The sequence below is a fragment of the Vidua macroura genome, chromosome 7 (genome assembly GCF_024509145.1).
Source record: "Vidua macroura isolate BioBank_ID:100142 chromosome 7, ASM2450914v1, whole genome shotgun sequence".
Taxonomy (NCBI): Eukaryota; Metazoa; Chordata; class Aves; order Passeriformes; family Viduidae; genus Vidua; species Vidua macroura.
Window position 1 is genome coordinate 34739360 of NC_071577.1, and position 20377 is coordinate 34759736.

The following is a 20377-nucleotide window of genomic DNA, read 5'->3' on the forward strand; positions in this document are numbered from 1 at the left end:
TTGGAACAAGAATTGGATGCAATTGAATAGAAGAATATAGGAAAATAATTAATAGATTCTTACTGTTTTGACTATAGACATCTCTAAAATACCTAAACTTTCAAATATAAGTGGTGATGATACTGATGACTTATTGAGCTTTCTAGCAATGGATTATTGAGGAAGGTTGTTGAAGTTTGTATCTGAAGATGGACCATGAAATTTGTGTTGAGCTTTGCTGATTTGGAGGTTGTGCAGGATTCCTCCTACCCAAAGCAGGCTGGTTGAGACTGTCTGCTCATTGTTTGGAATGATCTTCTGTATGAAGATGTGTGAACACCAAATACTTTTTCAGGCATTATTTAGCCTTACAGTTATTGTAGCAAATTACCAGAGAACTGTGCAGGTTAATGTTTGGATTCCCAAGAAGTGACCACTTAGGACAAAAGTGCTGTCAGGCAGTTGTCAACCTCATGTATGAATCTCATTCATTCGCTCTGTATGTTTTTAACCAGGATTTTCTCAAGTGCTCCTGGAAGAAGAGCAAATATTCTCAGTTAATGTTTGGAGGTGAGGCAGTAGAGGTATAGAAAATCAAGCTACCATTCTCATATATGCAAAGTCACTCTGCTGAAAGCATGGGGAGCACTTGCAGAATCGAGTATTAGTGTCAGAGCATGACCTTAGGTGACATTTTACACAGGAAGTTTCTGACAGAGTTGGAAGTGGAGTGAACTTTGGGTACCTCTGCTTTAACCAGAAGACTGTTTCCCTCCAAATGTGTAAGGGGAGAAATGTGTAGGGTGTGTTTTAGATATGGAAGTGTAAGGGAAGTTTAGTGTAACTACGTTCATCATTAAATAAAAGACTGGGCACATAGGTACTTACATTTGGGTGCCTGTTCCTAGTTTGGCATATGTGATTGTCCAAACACTTCTGTTTTGTTATGCTCCATGCCTGTTACACTAGCATTTGTGGTTTTTTGGAAATCTCTCCCCCAGGGATGGTCAGCAGTTCTTGTCTGTGGTGATCAGCCTTTGCTGCTACAAGCCAGGCATTCTGCTGCTTTTGAACAGAATAGAATTAGCTTTTTGGATAACAGCTTTCTGAATAAGCCAGGCAGACTTTATTTGACGATAAAGACTATGATATAAACATCCAGATTATTTTGGGGTATCACATGCAATGGGTTTGTGTGTAATAGGCAAACAGTTGCACAGTTACTGCTTACATTTGTATTAAGAAAATTTATTCATGATTAAGGATGCTTATCTTTGTGCTAGACACCTGCCAAATGATTTATAGCCACACATATCATCTGTAATGGCTCTTCTTTTTTGTTGTTGCTATTCAAAGTATTTGGGATTATTCTGATTGCCTCATATGTTTTAAATGGAGAGAGCTACCCAGGTGTCCTTGTCAGCATTCCTATCATACCAAAAAGTATGTCAGATTTACCCATGATGGGAAAGGTCACAACTCCCAGAGAAAGTCAGGGGGAATTGAACTGATGTATGACAAGGCTGAAATCATGTCTCAGGTTTGGATCAGTTAAAATTGATCTTTTTCTAAATTCAGTATTAAATATGTTGTAAATCCATGTTGGAGCAGAGCCAGGCTGCGCTTGCCTAAACCATAGAAATGGAGCAGAAGGAAACCCCTGTCCCATGGAGACCTGGAGAAAAAGAAAAAAAACCTGGTGCCTTATTTAACAGTGCATTATGTGAGAGTGTAGAGTCAAATTTGGACCATCAGTCTTTTGTTTTTCAGTGTGGGATGATTTTGAGGACTCTGATGTGTCTTGGACTAGCACAGTGCCTGTCACTCAGAAAAACCTGCCTTTGACTGCTCAGCAGTGCCTGGAAAATGGGAAAAGTTTCCCAGAGGCTTTTTCCCCTCTCTAGCTAAGCAGGGATTAGGCTGGAATTTGGCTGTTGGATATTCCACTGAGGTTGAAAATTAAATTAAATTTTGATCACTTCAGAAATAAGATATCTGTATGCATCTTTACTTATTTCTAAGATTTTGTCACTGGAATGCCATGCTTTCAGCAGAAATGCAGGTTTCTAAAATAAGTTTGCTTTTCAAAACTATTTTTTTAAATTCTGTCATTAAGAGAATTAGCAGTGGATTAGAAAATGCAAATGCATGGTTATGATCATTAGAAAACTTGCACGTGTCTTTTTCAAGACTGCCTGTATATTCCCAGTCATTACAGCTAATGATGATATCCTTGTTTTTCTAAACAAGATTCCATACAAGCCAAACAAAGTGACAAGGATGCTTGTGGCTAATCCTCCAAATATCAAAATAACACCTCGTTATTTCATTTCAAGAGAATCCATTAGTGCAAACTATTAATTGGCCAGGCCTGGATTATAAAGGATATTGACTAAATCCAGATAATTTTGGAAGAGCGAGATATTTTTTCAGACTAAAGCACATACCTTGAACATATTTAGGAAATAATATGTTAATGTGAAGTTGGTGAGGCCCTGGCACAGGGTGCCCAGAGAAGCTGTGGCTGCCCCATCCCTGGAAGTGTCCAAGGCCAGGTTGGACAGGGCTTGGAGCAACCTGGGATAGTGGAAGGTGTCCCTGCCTGGGGCTTGGAATGAGATGAGCTTTAAAGTCCCTTCCAACCAAAACCATTTTATGGATTTATGATATTTAAGCAATTCCATGAATTTAATGACTAGTCTCAATGAAATAAAAATTTATATTTAAAAATGTTTTTTTTTTCTCCCTTTTCATCTATGTTTGCCAGTTTACAGCTAGCCATGCTGACACATTTGGGAGCTGAGATACCATGTAACTAAATTTGATGTGAAGTGTTGGTGGCCTTCATAATGTAATTTATTCATGTTTCTGTAGATAGCATATGTTGCCTGTGCAATATTTTTTTATCGTATCAGGACAGAACAGCTATGGTTCCAAACTGTGTTACACAAACCTAGATACACAGACAAATTTTCGTTGTGCATTGCTGGGGTGTAAATCAGTGGAATCTATTGAGCTCTGCTGGGGTGGAGGAGATTAGAGCCATTGTCGTGGTGTCTAATTTATTTCTGTTTTTTCTGACTTAATGTAATCTCTGTTCTTGCTCAGTGGGGAGAGCAGCCAGTTATCTTTGTAATCCTGCCCAAAGACTGAAACCCCTTGTTTTAGGCAGGAGGCTGCTACTCCCAGGGACGTGCTGCTGTTTGCTGACCCTTTGAGTGCAGAGATGAAGGCAGTGCATTGAGAAAGCATCTCCTGAGCACTACTTGTGCTTCATTAAAAACCCCAGCGTCTTTATCAGCTGTTATCGGAGGTTTCTTTGGATTTGGCCACTTCATGCCCCTGCCTGTTCAGGTTGTGTTGTTTTCATGGCATTTTCTGGCCCTGGAGAGCTGCCCTGCAAGTGCAGTGAGTGCTGTCTGCGCAGGGCTGGGCGTGTGGCTCCCCTCCAGTAGTGAAATCTGAGCATCTGAATACTTTCTTCCCTGGTTTTGTGTTTTTGGATGTGAAACATACAGAGCTGGTGTTGCAGCCAGTGTCACTAATTCCTTCTCCTTCCCTTGACAGAAAGTTGGTGACTCTGTTTTCCCACCGTCATAGATGGTGACGGCGATGCTGAAGGCACTGGGCGAGTTGCTCCTCCTCAGCTCTTCTGTGTGAGGTGAGCAGCCATCCTGATGGGCAAAAAATGCTGAATTGCAGGATTTCTGAGGGCCCTTCTTCCCCACACCCCAGGACTTCACTGCTGCATTGGACTTCTGAATGATGCTCAAGATTTCTGAGCTTGTGTGCTTCCTATGAGGCCCCTTGTGGTCTGTGTTACACTGCCTGGGTGCTGGGACTTGGTGGGTTGCATTCTGAATTAAATGTGAATTCTGAATAAAATTAATCCAGAAGACATGAGCAAAGCATAAATGTGGTCCCTTGCCCACGTTACTGTATTTGGTCAGGTTGGACATGAGATGCTGTTCATCTGAAATGCAGGAATGAGCTAAATCAGATAACAGATATTATATTGTATCTCCCACTGTAGTTAGTCAATATCTGATTAAATGTAATTGCATGAATTTATCATGATAGAAGCTGTTTTAAAGTAATTTGAATACAGCCTGGAATTAAAAGCTCTACTGTATATTCAGTGTGTACAATTTCCAGATTTATCTTCAGTTTCTTATCAAGAATGATTATGTGTATTATGTGCTATGACAATGTTGCTTTTCATAAGGTTAGGAATGTAATAGAATTTTCTGGACTGAACTTCTAATAACTGATAATTTTAATGAAAATCACCAAGATTATGCCCGTGAAGACAAATCTTGAAGGCAGGTATTATCTCCATCCTTATGCAAGTACAGATGTGACATTTTTAACTATAAAAGTAGGATTAATCACTAATAAGTAGAACTGTGTGGAGAATTTAAGTATGGTATAAATACATGGTATAAATACAAAAGGTGTTGCATCAGAAAAATTAATATGTAAATTTACATCAGAAACTTGTTTGATGTGGAAGTACCATGAATGTTTTTTGAGATTTCTGAATTGTTCCCACCTGAATATGGATGAATCCAAAATAACTTGAAACTCATGTAAAGTCTGCCTAAGTCTCTAGTTGGTCATCTTGTGGAATGAGAGACACAAAGATTGGAATTACTGGACTGAATTGGAATTTTTAAGATTTTATTTTGTAGTATGAATTTCTTAATCTCCACTGTTTGAAGCTTTTCTGTAGTATGTAAACAATGTGGGTGTTTGCTGAAGCTGGCATTTAGAAGTTGGTCTCCTTCTTTGTATGGGAGTCCCAGAGAAACATTCCTCCTTGCTTCCAGCACCACTCAGTGATTATCTTAATGAATTGTGTGGTCTAAAACTGCTGCAGCAGCAGGACTTGATCCACTCCTGTCTCATTCACAATGTACCTCTGGTATTTGAAGTGTTGGGGAGCTTAATTAAAATCCCTTAGTCAGAGAGACCTCTCTGCAGTAATTGGTTGCTGACCTGGAGCTCGAAGATCCAAAGGGACTTGAATGAGTGTCCCAAATTCCACAGAAATGCCTGTGTAGTGTCTGGTTTTCCCTTTCAAGCTGGTCCATCATGTGCTAATAAGCAACCCCCATCTCCCTGCTTTTCCTGCTGCATTTCTGGTGTTGCTTTTGTGTTTACACAGGGTTTGGAACTAAAACACTTCCAGGCCTGGATCTTAAATGTAGGGCGTGGATTTGGAGCTGAATTTTGTACATGGAATCCATTCTCACTTTGGTTTAGTCTGCCTATATCAAGATAACATTCCTGCTAAAGATAATAGAGAAAAGAAGGGACACACCACACACTGCCACTGGATCCCTTGCCATTTATTGGCACTGGCAGATTTCTTCTTAAGAGCCTGCTAGAAGCATTTACAGTGGCTTTGTAGGATGGGACTGTAGGTCCTCTGGGAGCTGGCCCTTCTCTCTCTCTTCTCCTCCTCCTTTTCTTGTCTCCCTCTCCAAGTGAAGCACCTGTAACAGACTTGTCCTCATCAAATCTGGCACACAGGGACTGGTAAATCTGCAGTGGCCACCAGGTTACCCTTAGGCTGAGCCTGTTGCCTTGGTGCTTTACATGTTTTAACAAGCCTTCTCTCTTTTTTTTTTTTTTTTTTTTTTTTTTTTTTTTTTTTTTTTTTGTTAATCCTAGGACCAAAGAATACAAGAGACTGAATTATCTGAATTATGCTTCTACAACAGAACTGGGTTTCTCCTCATTGGGCATGGCAGAGCCTGGGGAAGCCCTTCCTTTTGTTTGTTTTCTTAATGTTGCAAACAGCTGATCTACAAGCCAGGAGAGGTCACCAGTTTGTCTGGAAAACAGGTAGGAAAAATACCTCTACTAGGTATTTGCTGTATTAAAGCATGGTATGATTGTCCTTTCTCCATTCTGTTTTAGTTCAATAATAAATTTTAAAAGTCTGATAATGTCTTCTAATTTTTTTTTTTTATTCTGAAAAATAGAAGGGGTTAATCTGTGGTTGACATTAGTAATCTACATGTCTGTTGCAATTATGCACCCAGAGCATAATTCTGGACTCCTTAATGCTTGTCATCTAAGAGTATTTTTACTGGATTTTTATCCTAATGTTGCTTTCTTTGAAATATTTAATAATTTTCTTTTAATTTTTGCATGCAAGGGGCACACCAGCATCTCTCAGGATGACCTGAGTCAGAAGTCCATGTTCTTGGTCAATCTATTTGTAATTCCATTGGTACATTTAGTGAATTATTTCTGTCCCTCAGTCAGGTTGGATACATGCAGTGGTTGAATATGTACAAGGTGTGGAAACCTGTGAAGATGCTTTGGGTGCACCGCAGCTCTTGGTGCTGGAGTGGGTGGGTGATACAGCTGCACACAACCAAACATGGTGCATCAGATGTTTGCTTTGTAGCACAACACACAACAGCAAAGAATGTTCAATGAAATGGAAAGATTGGTTAATTTGGGAAATGTTTACTTAAAGTGCTTAATCAAAAATGCCCAACTGAACCAGGGCTTTCATTGCCCAGGATCCCTTTGAGGTCTGGCCTTTTGTGACTGAGCAACATGGTGATTGAATTTGATGGAAAAATAATTTTCCTTTTGTTTTGTTTTGGAGGGGGGGGTCTTTGTTATTTTGGTTATTTATTTTTTAATTACATTTCTGTAGAAGGTAATAGACTGAATTAGTGGAAAAATGAAGCAGTTTTTCTGGGAGAACTCCTGTCCTTCTGTCAGGATCAACACAAACTTCTTGCCTGGCTGCTGGTGTAGGAAGCTGGGGAAGGGCTGGTAAAGTACAGCATGATACTGTATTTCTAAAGACTTTTTCATTACACTGTCTAGCATGTGAAACGAGGAGGAAATAAACAGTGACTCTCTTTTCTTCAATTCACTGTTATTTACATGATTTTTGAACAAGATTTGAAAGGTAGAGTTGTTTTCTTAAGACAAATTAGAGCCTTCAGTGCTGTCTGTCTTCAGTCATTAGGGCTGTGCATTGTTAATCATAGAACTTCAATTTGACTTGATGATTCTAGCTGAAAACAAGAAGCTTTCAATGCTTCAAAGGCATCTGGGGCAGATGTAATTAGAGCTAAGAAAATTTGGTGCCCAGGATTGTGGGCACCACGCTCTGAAAGCCCCACAATAGGATTGTTGTTAAGATTCCTCTTCCAGATGCACAAGAAAATTGTTAGTTCTCGTGACTCCCACAGTGGATTAAAAATATCTGATCTCTCGAGAGTCACTTTCAAAACTTTAAATCCTAAGAGTATTTTGATGTACTTTCTCTGCTTATGGAGTGGCATGAGGTAGAAAACAACTTTGACTGATATGTTTTCCACATGAAAATACCTTGTGAGTTCCAGCTAAATGTATTGTCCCAACTGAGAAAAAAAGATTTTTCTCCAATATTTGTAAACATTACCCCCCTCCCTCCCTTTTTTCCCCCACTGAAGGATTTTGTTGAAAGTTAGATAAAGTTACATCTGAGTCCCAAATGTTTAGTTCCAGGTTGAAATTAATAGTATGTTCACCCAAAACATTTTGTTTTGCTGAGAAACTAAGTGCAATTTGTGAAGCCCCTACTTCCTCTGCAGTAGTAATGAAACATCAGCATTTCTAAATCTTGAATCTTGTGTTTTTGCAGTTGTCCTGAGAAATAACACAAGGGGCAGTAAATGGCAGTCTGCTGTCAGGGTGGTATATGTGTCTTGATTTTGTAAACATTTTCATACCTTAACTGAAAAGGTTTTTCAGGTGTGATTAGTCACAAAGGTTTGTCTTTCAGAAGATTAAAAGAAAGTGTTTTGGAAAGAGAGGGGTGGTGACTTAAATGGAATAGGTGGATCAGGAGAGGTAGAAGAGTTAGCATAACCCCTTGTGGTAAGATATTAATAATAAAATAACTCTGGGATGTACATCATGGAAATCTTGATCTCTTGAGATCTGTGGCTTGTATAATAATTGTATAAAAAAATCATCCTATAGTTTGAGGACTTTTGTGCCCAATACTAAATAATGAAAAGTTAATAAAAGCGCAGCACAGTGAACCAAAAATTAAGTAACTTTTAAAATAAAAGCTGAGCAGATCCATTCTAGTAGAAAGAAAACCTGCAGCTGTTGTCCTTTTACTTAATAAAATAATCTGATGAGAAATGAGCAATCCATAATGGGAAAGCGGATGATCTGTTCTGTTTTTAAATCTTGAATTGTCTGTTGTAAGCATGGCAAGTTACTTACCTGCTGGGGAGAGATTCAACTTCTTATTGAAATGTCATGCTTTATAATTAAATAAGATTATGCTACTGAAAGCTCTGACTTTATGAAAATGAATTTATATGTACTGAAATAAATTTTCCTAGCACACACAAATCCAGGGAGGCATCCTTAATATGGACGGGGCTGGGGAAAAGGAGAAACATCATATCATTGCTGCAGTTTATAATATAGACTTTTTTTCAGCTAAGTCCTTGACACTATCTAATGAATACTTGTACATTTTCATTCTGGGTTTGGTGGTCTTGGTCTAGGGGAAAACAACGGTACTGAAACCGCTGCATCTAAAAAACCCCAGGCTCTGAAATTCTAAAACACGAGAACTTGGCAGTGTGAGGTAATTTTATACATACTCTTCCCTCAGCTATTCATAGGGCTGTCACTTGCATGTTGCTTATTTGTGACCTGTCTTAAAACCATTTATTTTGAACTTTTGCCTTCTAGAAGTTACAAATTAATATCCGTGTCTTCTGGTTTCCAGACATTTCTTGTCAGATGCTCATTTAGTGGCCACTAAACATGAAAACAATAATCATATCAGCTGAATCACTCAGCAACATGAAATGGCTGAATAATTTTCTTGCACTTGCTAAATTTAATTGGACCTAAATTCTTGTAAATTAATAGTATTTAGTGCAGTTGCCAATTGGCAATTTGAATATTTCACCATGTTAATTTTCTCCAACACTTCAGTAATCCTGAGAGTTCCTGGAATTTCTGCAATGCCAGTATGCCTGTGTTTTAGTGATGGCCATTCAGGGTTTAATTTTTTTAAAACTCTATATAGAATATTTAAAACTCTATACAGAATATTGACACATACATGAGTCCACATCATAATTCTAGTTGTCTTTTCTTCTTTTTTTTTTTTTTTTTTTTGACTGACTCTCTAAAATTTAGCTCCAAAATCAGAATTAAGTGTAAGAAACAAGCAAATATTTTGAGTACTTTACAGGAAGGGGCTGATATTAGGATTACAAAGTGCTGGAGTGTCTCTTTCCAGATATTCTTTTTGTAGTTCATGGACAGGTTTCTGGGTCCCCTTCACTGCTGGTGTCTTCAGCTCCTCCATAAACTACACCCCAGGCATGTGGTGTTTCCCCCAAAATAAAAACAGAATACAAGATATAAGGGACATAGCCCATAAAAGGCTCTCAGAGCTAAAGCAATGACATGGGTTTATTTTTTAATGAGGGAAATATTGTAAAAATGTTTTTTCTAGGATGAAAATGCCCTAATTTTTAGAAAAATGGTTCTTCAATCCAGGTAAAAATGCTATCTATCAGGGAATAATCCTCTGTCTACTATGGAAGGGAGGAAGGGGACTGTTAGAAACCCAGATGTTGTGTCCCAGTGAGTTTTCCTGCTCTAGAAAAAATGAATCAGGATGGCTATTTAGCCCAGCAGGGACATGCTCCCTGATATGAGTGGAAGAGCACTGAAAGTGAGGTATCAGACTGGGAAATGGGTTTGTAATGATTCTGATCACAGCAGAGAGATTTTTACCTGAGGAAGAAACCATTAAACGTCTGGAGTTCGTGGGCTTTTGGGAGCCAGGTGTGTGAGCTGTAAGTACTCCTGCCCGAGGTGAACATATAAAAACTTTAATTTTGGAGTTACTACCTGTATTTGAAAGTTAGCCTTAAAACAGGGTTAGCAGATGGGTTTTGATCTTTAGTCATTCTTCAGAAACAATCCATAATGGAAAAGGGACGAAATGAACTTTTCAGGGAACAACTTCTAATGTGGAGGAACCTTTGAACCACCCATGAGTGTGGGTGAGCTAGCCCTGGCTATGATGAAAAAAGGCCTTTTGTTCTCTGTTCTCTGATAATACTGCCATAAAATGCCCTTTCTCAAGACTGTAATTTCATGAAGGTCAAGTGCTGGTTTGGAAGTGCCTTTGACCTTATGTCTTAAAAGACAAGCTTTTACCTACGTACACCAAATGTTAAAAGGAGTCCAGGTCTTCAAAGGACAGTAGAGCTCAAATCTGCTGAAAGGAGACTCAAAAATAGCTCTGCAACAAGTGAAGTTTTCCCAAAGTTGAACAAAATAAGTGTAATTATCTGTCCTAAATGAAGTGGTTTCTTTATTTGTTGGGACAACAGCTCATGAATGAAGCACAAATGGCTTTTTAGTGATCTTCGTGTGGTGTCTGGATGGTTTGTGGTGTATCTGACTGATGCTTCCAAACTTCTCATTGTGTGGTAAAAATTCTAGTTGTTGCTTGTTCTTATGCTGCCTTGGTGGATGGAGTTTTAAATGCTGAAAATTCCAAGTGGAAATTTGGCCTTGATATAATCAAACTTTGTATGATTCAAAAGATCTTTGCTATGCTAAGAGGTTGGAACAGAAGAGATGCTCCAGGGTTATAGATTGCAGTCTTGTAGTATTGACAGCAGAAGCAGTTAGTAGTTTTAAAAAAACCTATTAAGTTCTGTTCTCAAAATAACCAGGACACTGGCATAAACCTGGTAATGAGAAGTGGTTCTAGAATGATAAATCTTCTTATTTTTACCTTTACTTTATTCATGGTCAGTTTATGCTTCTGTTCCTGAGCCAGACTGCTCTTTAATTTAAGTAATTATTCTTTTGGTCATTGCTGCTAATGCATTTATGAATTGAGGATACCAAGCTTCTGGACCCCTGTGAGTAAACTTATTTCTTAGAACTGGTTGGTCAAATGAAATACTTTCTTAGCACTGCTCCTCAGAATGATATCAAATCTCAATTAAGATGTTTTACTGTATTTAACTGGAATTATAAATGTCTGGCTTAGAATATCTCAGAATAATTTTTTAAAAAATATCTTGTAATGAACAGTTTCATTTGAAGCAGTGTAGTTGTTTTTAATGTGTTGGCGTAGTTTCATTATGTAGCTGTTAAAAAAGTGATTTAAATAAAAAAATAGTACTTACTTCTAAATTTGTCTAAAATAATTACTTATGAATAACATTTTATGAGACAGTATAAATTATGCTTCTATTTCTACAAAACATTAAAAAAACCAGTAACATTTGAAGATGCAAAGGAAGTTGTTTTGCAAAATTTCATTAGGAGCAAAATTTAATATGCTGGTTGATATTAGTCACTGATATTTGAGAAGCTTTAAGAGTGGCCTCAAAGCTAATCTCACATTTCCTCAGACAGAAGTGCAGCTGTTTCAGATTGATAAATATTTGGTTTTTCTTTCTTCTTTGTTCCTTACAATTTCCTTTCCACATTTCCACCTTTCTGTTCCATGAATCTCAACATTTTATTACATTTGGTTCTGCTGCTCCACCCATCTTATTCCACTTCTGATAGTAGTATCATCAACTAGTCTTATTTTCTCAACAGCTGAATCCAGCTTGTCTTGGAGCTGTGGGGATGCACCTGTTGCCTTAATTTATAAACCTTTGCAGGAATTGGTCAATTCATGTTTAGATGGGTGAGACATTTCAAAGTTGGTGGAGACCTTGTGTCCTCAGCCAGGAGATTCGGGGGAGTTTGGCAGAGAACAAGACAAATGTACACCAGAAGACTTCCATAAAAGCTGGAAAAGCTTTCTTATGCTGGAACATCATTTTCCAGCCTGGCCTTTCCTCCAGGTGCTTAAAGTCTGCTGCTGGGTTGGATAAATGCCAGGGCAGCCCATGGCACACCCACTTGGGTCTTGTCCTCATCCCACTGGGCTGGAAGCGCCGTGTATGGGACATGGATGAAGGACCTGTGGCACAGAGAGTGCCAGCCAGCATGAGAGACGTTGGAATAGCTCCTGAAGGAGTTTGGGATGCTGGTTAGAGATACAGAAATACTTAAACTGGTGCTGTTTTTCCTTGTCTGTAAAACTTGGCTTGTTTATTAGCTCTGGTTTCCTGTGGGGAGCTGCGGACAGCAGAAGGAGGTTCTTGGTGGCACTGCTTAAAGAAGGAATCCTTGAGTTATTATATTTTCTTAGAAAAGCACTCCAGCAGCAGTATGGGCAGCACTGAGTACAATCCAACTAAAAAGGCAAGCAGAGGAGGAACTGAAAGAACCCTGAAATAAATGCTGAAATTAACACTTGATGTGCCTGGAGTAGGAGTTCCTTGGCAGAGGCGAGCTGAGCCTGGCTGTGGGCTGGCTGCCTTCAGGGGGGAGCTTTTGCAGCATGTGCCTGATTATTTTGTTATTGTTGGGCTTGCAAAACTATTTCAGCAGTTCTTTTACAGTAAGGCTGCCTACTTTAGCAAACATCTTTGTCAACCAGCATCAGATGTTCAGTAGGTGGTGGTTTAAACTAGATTACACAGGAGATTCACACTAATCTTTTAATGTCCCTCTTCTCTTCTTGAGAATAATGGTTTTTGAGAATAAGGTGCTTTTTTCTGTTTTTTGTTGGTATTGGGAAAAGTATGTTAGGCTTCTCATCCTTTTCTTTCCTCAATGGTTACTATGGGAACAGAGCTGGGGGTCACAGGGGAAAATCTGCAAAAGTGGTTTCTTTTAAATAGTTCATTTTAAAAAATAAAAAGATAGCTTATTATTGGAATTGTGGTACTTTTCATTCAACTTTGTTGGATTGTATTGTTGTACATATTTCAGTCACAAAAGAAGCACAGTGAGTGGCAAGAAAAACAGATTGGGATGTTTTTGTAGTTTTTCCTTGGGGTTAATTTTTTTTAATTGAATGCAGCTGTTGGAAAGATTTCTGTTGTTATGTATAGGCATAGCATTAAAAATGGATGATCACATTTTCAGCCTGTTTTAGTGGAGTACTCGATTTAATTATTCTGCTGCCCTTGTTCAGAACCCTGCAGGTTTTTTTTTTTTAAATAAGTCTATCTTAAGGGTTTTACTTTGCCACTTAGTTGAATGGCTTCAGTATATAAGGGTAATCACTTCCTCATTCAGCTCTTGTGTAGAGCACAACTGTGGGTGAAAATAACACAAAATTGTATTAGAAATCCCTAAAATACATGTAGTTGTTCTCAGGATGCAAGTTATGCTGCTGCCTCTTTCTAGGGACTCTTCATGAGGTTTGGGAAATCTGCCCTCTGGTACCCTTATTCCCTAGATTTTTTTTTTCTGCTGCTGTTTTTGAATAGAATCCTGCCATTATAATTTTATTATTTTTTTCTTTTCTTTCTAAAAAGAAAAAAAAAAATGCATTCTTTCTTAGTTTCAAAAAATGTGCATGGCAAAAGCCAGGAACATGAAATAGAGAAGTTGGAAGGGATATTTCGTGGTAATTCAGGTTATTTCCATAGTCCTGACATGATTTAATTCACTAAGACTCAGCTAGTGGATAGGTATGATGAAATGACCACTTAATGCAGGAGTTTTGAGTGTCAGAGCTTCAGTTTGCCTGGACTGAGACCAGTCCAAGTGCAGGGTGTGATTCCAGAGGCACTGCCTGCTCCTTGCTCTTGATGCCACTGCCTGTTCTCTACCTCTTTGCAGAATTCTGCAGTTCCTTTTTCCAGAGACCTTTTAAAGCTCATGGTTGAATCTGTCTCCGTGTAGTACTTGCTTGTAATAGTGATTTAGGATTATAGAGCTAAGTTTGGAAAAGCATGTTAAACCCTCATTATAACGGTTCTAAATACATTGGTTCTGTATGCTGGGGGTGAGTTGTAGACAGTTGCTGCAGCAGATCCAGCTTTTGTGTGGCATGTCCTGGAAGGCCAGCCATGAAAAATCACTTTTCAAATGAGAACTTAATAAAAACTTTCCTGCTCTGAATGCTAAGCCCTGCTCCCCGTGCGATTAGTGGTTTCATTTCTTTCCCAGCAGTTGGGTAATGATTATGGCTCCATATGCTGCAGGAGTGATAAAGAGAGTGATTAATTTCACTTGAAAGGGCATATGTTCAAAGAGGAGCCAGCCCAGCACCTCCAACGCAGAGCCCACGCTGCTGAGTGTGTGTGCCGTGGTACCCAGCTGATCCCAGGGACAGCACCAGGCAACCTCCCTGAGTTACCTGAAGCAATGTATTTGCTGCTTGGTTGTTGTATTATTTTCCCTGGATCCTTTTAAAAGCTCTTCATAGCTCTGTAAAGCAGTGCTGTCAGATTTTCAGCTTTGGGGAGGGGCTGATGTCACCAGCACAGCCCAAGTGACTGTGAGTGAGCTCGGGGCTGTGTTTATACCCTGCACAGAATTAAGTGGTAATGAAGGGTTCGTGTTCCCTGGCTTAGTCAACAGCAGCTTTAAAGGTGTTCCTACGCTTCATTTGCAAGAATAGTTCATGCTGTATGCCTCTGAAAAATTCTGACATTTAAAGCATTATATTTTCAATATGCTTAAAAATTAAATGTGCAAGGTAGGTACTTCTTTAAGTCTTTATCAGGATTTTTTTGACCCATTGAATAAGTCAACAGAAATATGAAACATGACTGGGTGTGCCACCCATGTGGTTAAATCCAGGGGACATCTGGTGTTTGTGTTTCCACCTGAAATTTTTCACTGTTTGGTGTCTTTTGGGGTTTATTCTGTCACCCCTGAGATCCAAAGACCTTCAAATTTCAATAGTGTAATAATATCCACCTACATGTGAGACATGTTTTACTTCTCTACATGGTGACATTTATAATCATAATTTTCACAGGTTTGAAGCTGCTGAAGGGAAAACTTCAGTACTTGTGACATCTTTAACATCTTTTGACCCATTAGTTACATTTATATCACTCATCTGCTTCTACGCAAAACAAACACTTTTCTTCTGTCTGTTGAAGATCTTCACAGTGAAGACACTGGATAGAGAAAAAATTATTTCTATACTTTAAATTTTCTATGCATTCAATTTTGATGTGTATTAGCTGCAGAGTTTTGAAGCAACTGTCTGGATGGGGTACAGAATTAGAATTTTTACAGACAAGGACTAAAAGGAGGCTTTATTGATTAAACACCAGAAACTTTCTGGAAGTTCTGTTATTAATTATAGTGCTCATAAGGTAGCACTCATGTTTTTATTGTAATTCCCTTAGTATTCTTGGTTGCATTAATAAAATAATGCTGTATCCAAGCAGAAGGGAAAATGAATTTCAGTGAATTGTTTGCAGCTCTGTGTATTAAATGCATATGGTGTATCACTAGAATAATTTATCTAAACTTCAGTATTTTCAGTTAAACTAACTCAGTACATCTGTTTTTCAATTGGCATTAAATATTTCATAGCTGCTGTATAGCTGTATCTTGATTTAAAACATTGTTAGTGTGAAATTTGTGATTCTGCAGGTTGGAGGTTGTGTCTGCATTTAACAGGAGGCACTTGGATTTGTTTTGAAGTTGTAGGAATCTGATAATGAGGGTTTATCCAAACTTTTAACTGTTATTGATCCCACTTTTCTCTTAAGGAAATATCAATCCTCTATCTTCTGCATTCCTCTGCAAAATGTCAAGATGACCTTGCTTTTCGGATTGTCCCCAATTGTAAACATGAGAAAGTGTGCAAAACAACCTTCCCCAAACCCTGAGTACATCCTTGCCTGTGCAGCACTGGGAAATTTATCTGTGTGTCTGAGTGTTAAATATGTTGCTTAGATGTCAGTGCTTCTGTGTGTGTTTATGTTTATTTTAATTTTTGCCTGTGTTTTATGTCACCCGTGTATAATTACAGTGTTGCCACCCAGCCAAGGGCACTGGCATGGTGGCAGAAATAGAAACAGAGCTGCAATGTTTTGAGAAGACTGGGGATGGATCAAATGAGAGACAGGGAAGTCAGAGTAAATGATGACAGTAATGTTATTGTGCCCTAAGGGTCTTGCAAAGTACAGTACTTAAAACCCAATTTTTTGCTTTGTAGATAAGTGAGCGTGTCTCGGTTAAATCAATATACGTGTGCAATAGATGATAAAACTTGGTATTACATACCTCCTTTGATATTTTTCATACTTACTGCTTTAAAGGTAGCATTATATTTATGTTCAGAACACTCCAAAGTACTTTATGCCTTTTGTTATGAGCTTTCGAACATGTTGCTTGGTTTAGTAATGGGAGCTCAGGCAGCCTGAAATTGTCACTCTCATCTTGGGTATTTATTGATGGTTAATTGACTGCTGACCTTTGCCAGGACTGTCTTCAAAGAGCAGGGAGTGATACCAGGGAATAGTAAATCAAGGAAATTGAAAAGCAGGTGAGAAAAGGTAATTCTATGCAGTTATATTTAAATTTTGGAGCTGTTTTTTATAGATGAAAACAAAGGTTAAAATCAAACAACTCCTCACCCCCACTGCTTTTCCCATAGATATTTCAATCTGCTCCAATATAAAAAAGAAAATTTTACTTACTCTTCTTCTTACTACCCTTCTTCTTTGTCCTTGATTGATTTTTTTTTTAAATGGATGAGCCAGCTTTCGAAGTCTTCAGAATGATTTAATTATTACAGCACACAGGGGCCCAAATCAGATTTAAGGTTTTTTTGATGTAGTTTATGGAATAAACCAGCAAACAGATGCAGAGGATGGAAAGCTGCTGGTACTCAAATCAACTAGATGATTCTGCAGGCAGAAGATTCCCCCTAGACCTTAACTGAAAGGTCAGGAGGCAACCTCAGTATGTGCCATTTAATCCAATGTCATTGGGATAAATGTATTGTAACTGTGTGTCTGTGGTGTATCAGGAGCTAAAGAACTGGTAAAACTCACAGTGTTCTGACTATATTGCCAAATAAAGCTATGCTACATTCAATAAAGCAATTATATAAAAAGCATTATAGTCAGCTTCAATTCCAATACCAGCAGCATGATCAATCATTTTCAATCCAAGGGATGGTCTAATCGCTTTCTGTTGCTGCTTTGAAAGGTTACATTACTCAGTTATCTTGCAGCTGAGCAACCTTTTCATGTTTGCTTCATGTAGGATTTTATAGATGTTCTTTCTTTTACTCTCAGTGTTTTGCTATGGCCTGTTTAGTGAGAGTTTAAAAATTTCCCTAACCTTTACTCATCCCAATAACTTTTTACAGTTCTTAAACCTTTTTGGAATAGAAGACCTAATTGTCATTATCAACAAACATGATTTTTTTTTTAATCTATTTATCTTTATGAAATCCCCTTTTTGCTCCTGGTGCTGGTGTTGCCACTTCTCTTTCAGTGAGAAGTGAGATACTTACTGCATAAATAATCTCACCTGGCTTCATCCTGAGCTTGTTCCTGTGCAGTTCAAGGACTTCTCTTCCCTTGGCACAATGCAGCCTGGGACTGTGACTGGCTGTTTGTTGTTCAGGGTCGTTGCTGTGACCAGCAGTGGTTTCTCTGCCCCCTCCTCTGCTTTGCTCAGCTGCGTGGGCAGTGCTCTGCAGGCTCTGTTCTGTGGGTATTAATGGATACTACCTGGGAAACACTACTGAATTCCTTCCTTAATCGGGCAGTTTGGGAAGTAGTTAAGGACAACTGGGTTGTCATCATTAGGACAGTGCTAGTGAGTTGATACTTGAGTGCAAAGACATGAGAGAATGGGGCAAAGGTTTCCATCAAGCTTTCCTTTTGCTTCACCTCTCAAAGATAACAGGTGTTGGACTGATGATTCAACTTACTTTTTTCTTTTCTTTTTTTTTTTTTTTTCCCAGAAGCCTAGATACTTGGTGAAAGATCCTTATTTTCAGGTCTTGTGGAGCCAATTCTAGCCAATACTTTTCTTGTGGACAGTGCTATTTAGACAATATTAGTCACAACGCAAAAGATTAACTTTTAAGCAAAAGGACACCTCCTTTTCTAAGAGACAAACCTGAGTAATAGTTACTTGAATTACTGTACCCTGGATGCTGCTTGTTGACCCATAAATTTGTTCCCTCCCTAGACCAGTAAAATGAATGTATTTTGCATGAATGAGAGCTAAAAGATCTGTAGCATTTTAGTTGTTTTTTTCCCCATGTAAATAGCACTTGAAGCAGCTGGAAAATTTTAGCTTAAGAATAAATTATCAGAGATTTGTTCATTTTTATGTCTTTGGTATTGGCAAAGCTGTCTTGTCTCTTAATGTATTGCTGATGGATTTTTCATTTATTTATTCACTAAATCCTAGCAGTTTCCTTATGCCCAACTCAAATACACATTTTAGTGCCAGAAACTGTCCTGTTATGCTATGGATACACACACACACGTGTTCTCTTCTCCTTATTTTTGGGTAGCTTTTAACATGTGGAAGGTCACTACATCTGAATGAATGTCTGGTGGTTTTTTGTTTTTACTCTTTTTCAGAACAAATTTATTCAGCCTGACTTCTATATGCTTTGTGCACTGACAGCTGCATGGAGGTGCCATAGGATGTCACAGGAATCTGCTGATTGTTAATGTCATGCATTATTCTGGATTTCTTTTTATTTTATTTTGTTCTTGTTAAACTAGGCTGGTAAATGCCATATGCAGAATTTCATAGCTTTTTCATAAAACCCTTCTAGTATCTTTCTGGAGACTCTGTTGATAAACTTTCCCTTAAGCTTACATACAAATTAAATGTGAGAACCTGCGGCTAAAAGAAGTTGCTCCAAGGCAATGATTCACAAGGATGAAAAATCAATGAAAGTTTCATTAAGAAAAGGGAGGAAAGTTTAGACGGGCTCTTTGCTTTGCTTTCCTGTGGGAAGCAGAGTGAGAAACCATTTTATTCAGCTTTATTCTTAGAAATAGGGATCATAATGTGTATGGGGGTATTTTTGAGTGTGCTGAGTGGAATTGTCGTCTGGAATTGTCCTTGGCTGGTGACTTGGAACCTGTTCAGGTGGGTGTATTCATGCAGGAGGCTGCAGCACAGAACTGCTGCCATGGGGAGATGGGTCCTCTCCTGGGCAGGGGTTTGCACCCATATTCCCACTCCTCAGGGGCTCAGGTCCTGCTGGAGGAGTCGATTTGAAGCCTGATGTGAAGGAAGCTATATTTCCCCCCTATATTTGGAAGGATTTTCTGTTGAATCAGCAGGGTGCAGCAGCAGTGAGGGTGGGCAGTGGGAGGGCAGCAGGGGGCTGAAGTGTGCACGCCGGCTCTGGCACAGGCACCTGCTCGGGCTGTGCGTGGGAACTCCTCTCTGCTGGGAGTGTTGTCTTGTGGAAGCTGGACTTCTATAGCAACCGTATTTCCCTGTCATAACTCTCAATCTTTGGTTTTTTTTTAGTTTTGCTATTAAAACTTGGTGATGACACATGTTAACAGTCTCCCGGTGACGTTCAGCAGTTGTACATCTGTTTGTTTTCATTAAATACTGTTTTTTGAAAAGTTTAAGGGCTGATCCGATTAAAACACAGTTAGGATGGAAAAGCTGGCGAGGTTCTCGCAGCCAAGAGTAAATTTATTTCTCCAATCTTGTTTAAAAAAGCAGGAATGCTGGCAGGGTTGAGTAGTAAATACGAGCTGTACATCTTGTTCAGTGAGCTTTTTCTGGATGCCTCGTGTGAACCGAGCAAGTGAGTTAAGTGAAACACACGTGACTCAGGCTCTGACAGGGTTGTGGTGATGGATTAAAATCAGATGAGTGAAGCTGCTGCCACCCCAGACCATCTGCCCCACTCTTTGTTGTGCATCCCAGAACAGCAGTATTTGGTCTGTTCATGAATCAGCTTTTATAAAGCAGAATTTAGCCTGGAATTTTAAAGTCATCTGAACTGGGCCTGTTTTGCTTTAATATGCTTCTCCTAAATGGTTTTGGGGAGCTTTCAGACTGCCCCAGCTGTTTGATAAGGCATACTAAAAATGGGCTGTTGTGTGTATTTCTGACCTGGGTAATGTGCTTGTGCTGCTCCCTCACTTGCCTCTGCTGCTCTGTGGAAGTGCAAACGTGCACATTTATGTGCTTGCTCTGCTCTGTGTTGTGTCCACAGCCCTCTGAGTGTCCCTGTGCCAGCACTGCCTACCCTGGGGGTCAGCAGAAATGCTGCTCTCAGGCTAAAGTTTCCTCACTCTACACTTGAGGTCCTGTTTACCATTTCAATCCCATGGAACTGCTGTACCCATTTGTAAATATTCTACCTTAAGAGCAAGCTACTATTTTTTGCTTAAGTATTTGGCTGATAACGAGCAGTGATTGCCTAACTTGCATCTTCACCTGCAGTGCACCTGAACTGTAATTTGAGGAAAAATTACTTGGTTTTAGAGCAGAATTGGATTAAAGTTGATTAGCTAGAGCAAATGTGGTGTACCACAAATTGATG

At 39.0% G+C, this 20377-nt stretch overlaps 1 protein-coding gene across 1 annotated transcript in view; it reads left to right on the top strand.

Annotated features, from left to right (window-relative positions):
* The window catches only part of THSD7B (thrombospondin type 1 domain containing 7B), a 297299-nt gene that overhangs the window by 51211 nt on the left and 225711 nt on the right, over positions 1–20377 (top strand). The window contains exons 5-6 of the mRNA XM_053982943.1: positions 3547–3640; positions 5656–5829. Coding sequence (XP_053838918.1) covers positions 5691–5829 — 139 coding nt within the window. The 5' untranslated portion in view covers positions 3547–3640; positions 5656–5690. The remainder of the gene's footprint in view (positions 1–3546; positions 3641–5655; positions 5830–20377) is intronic.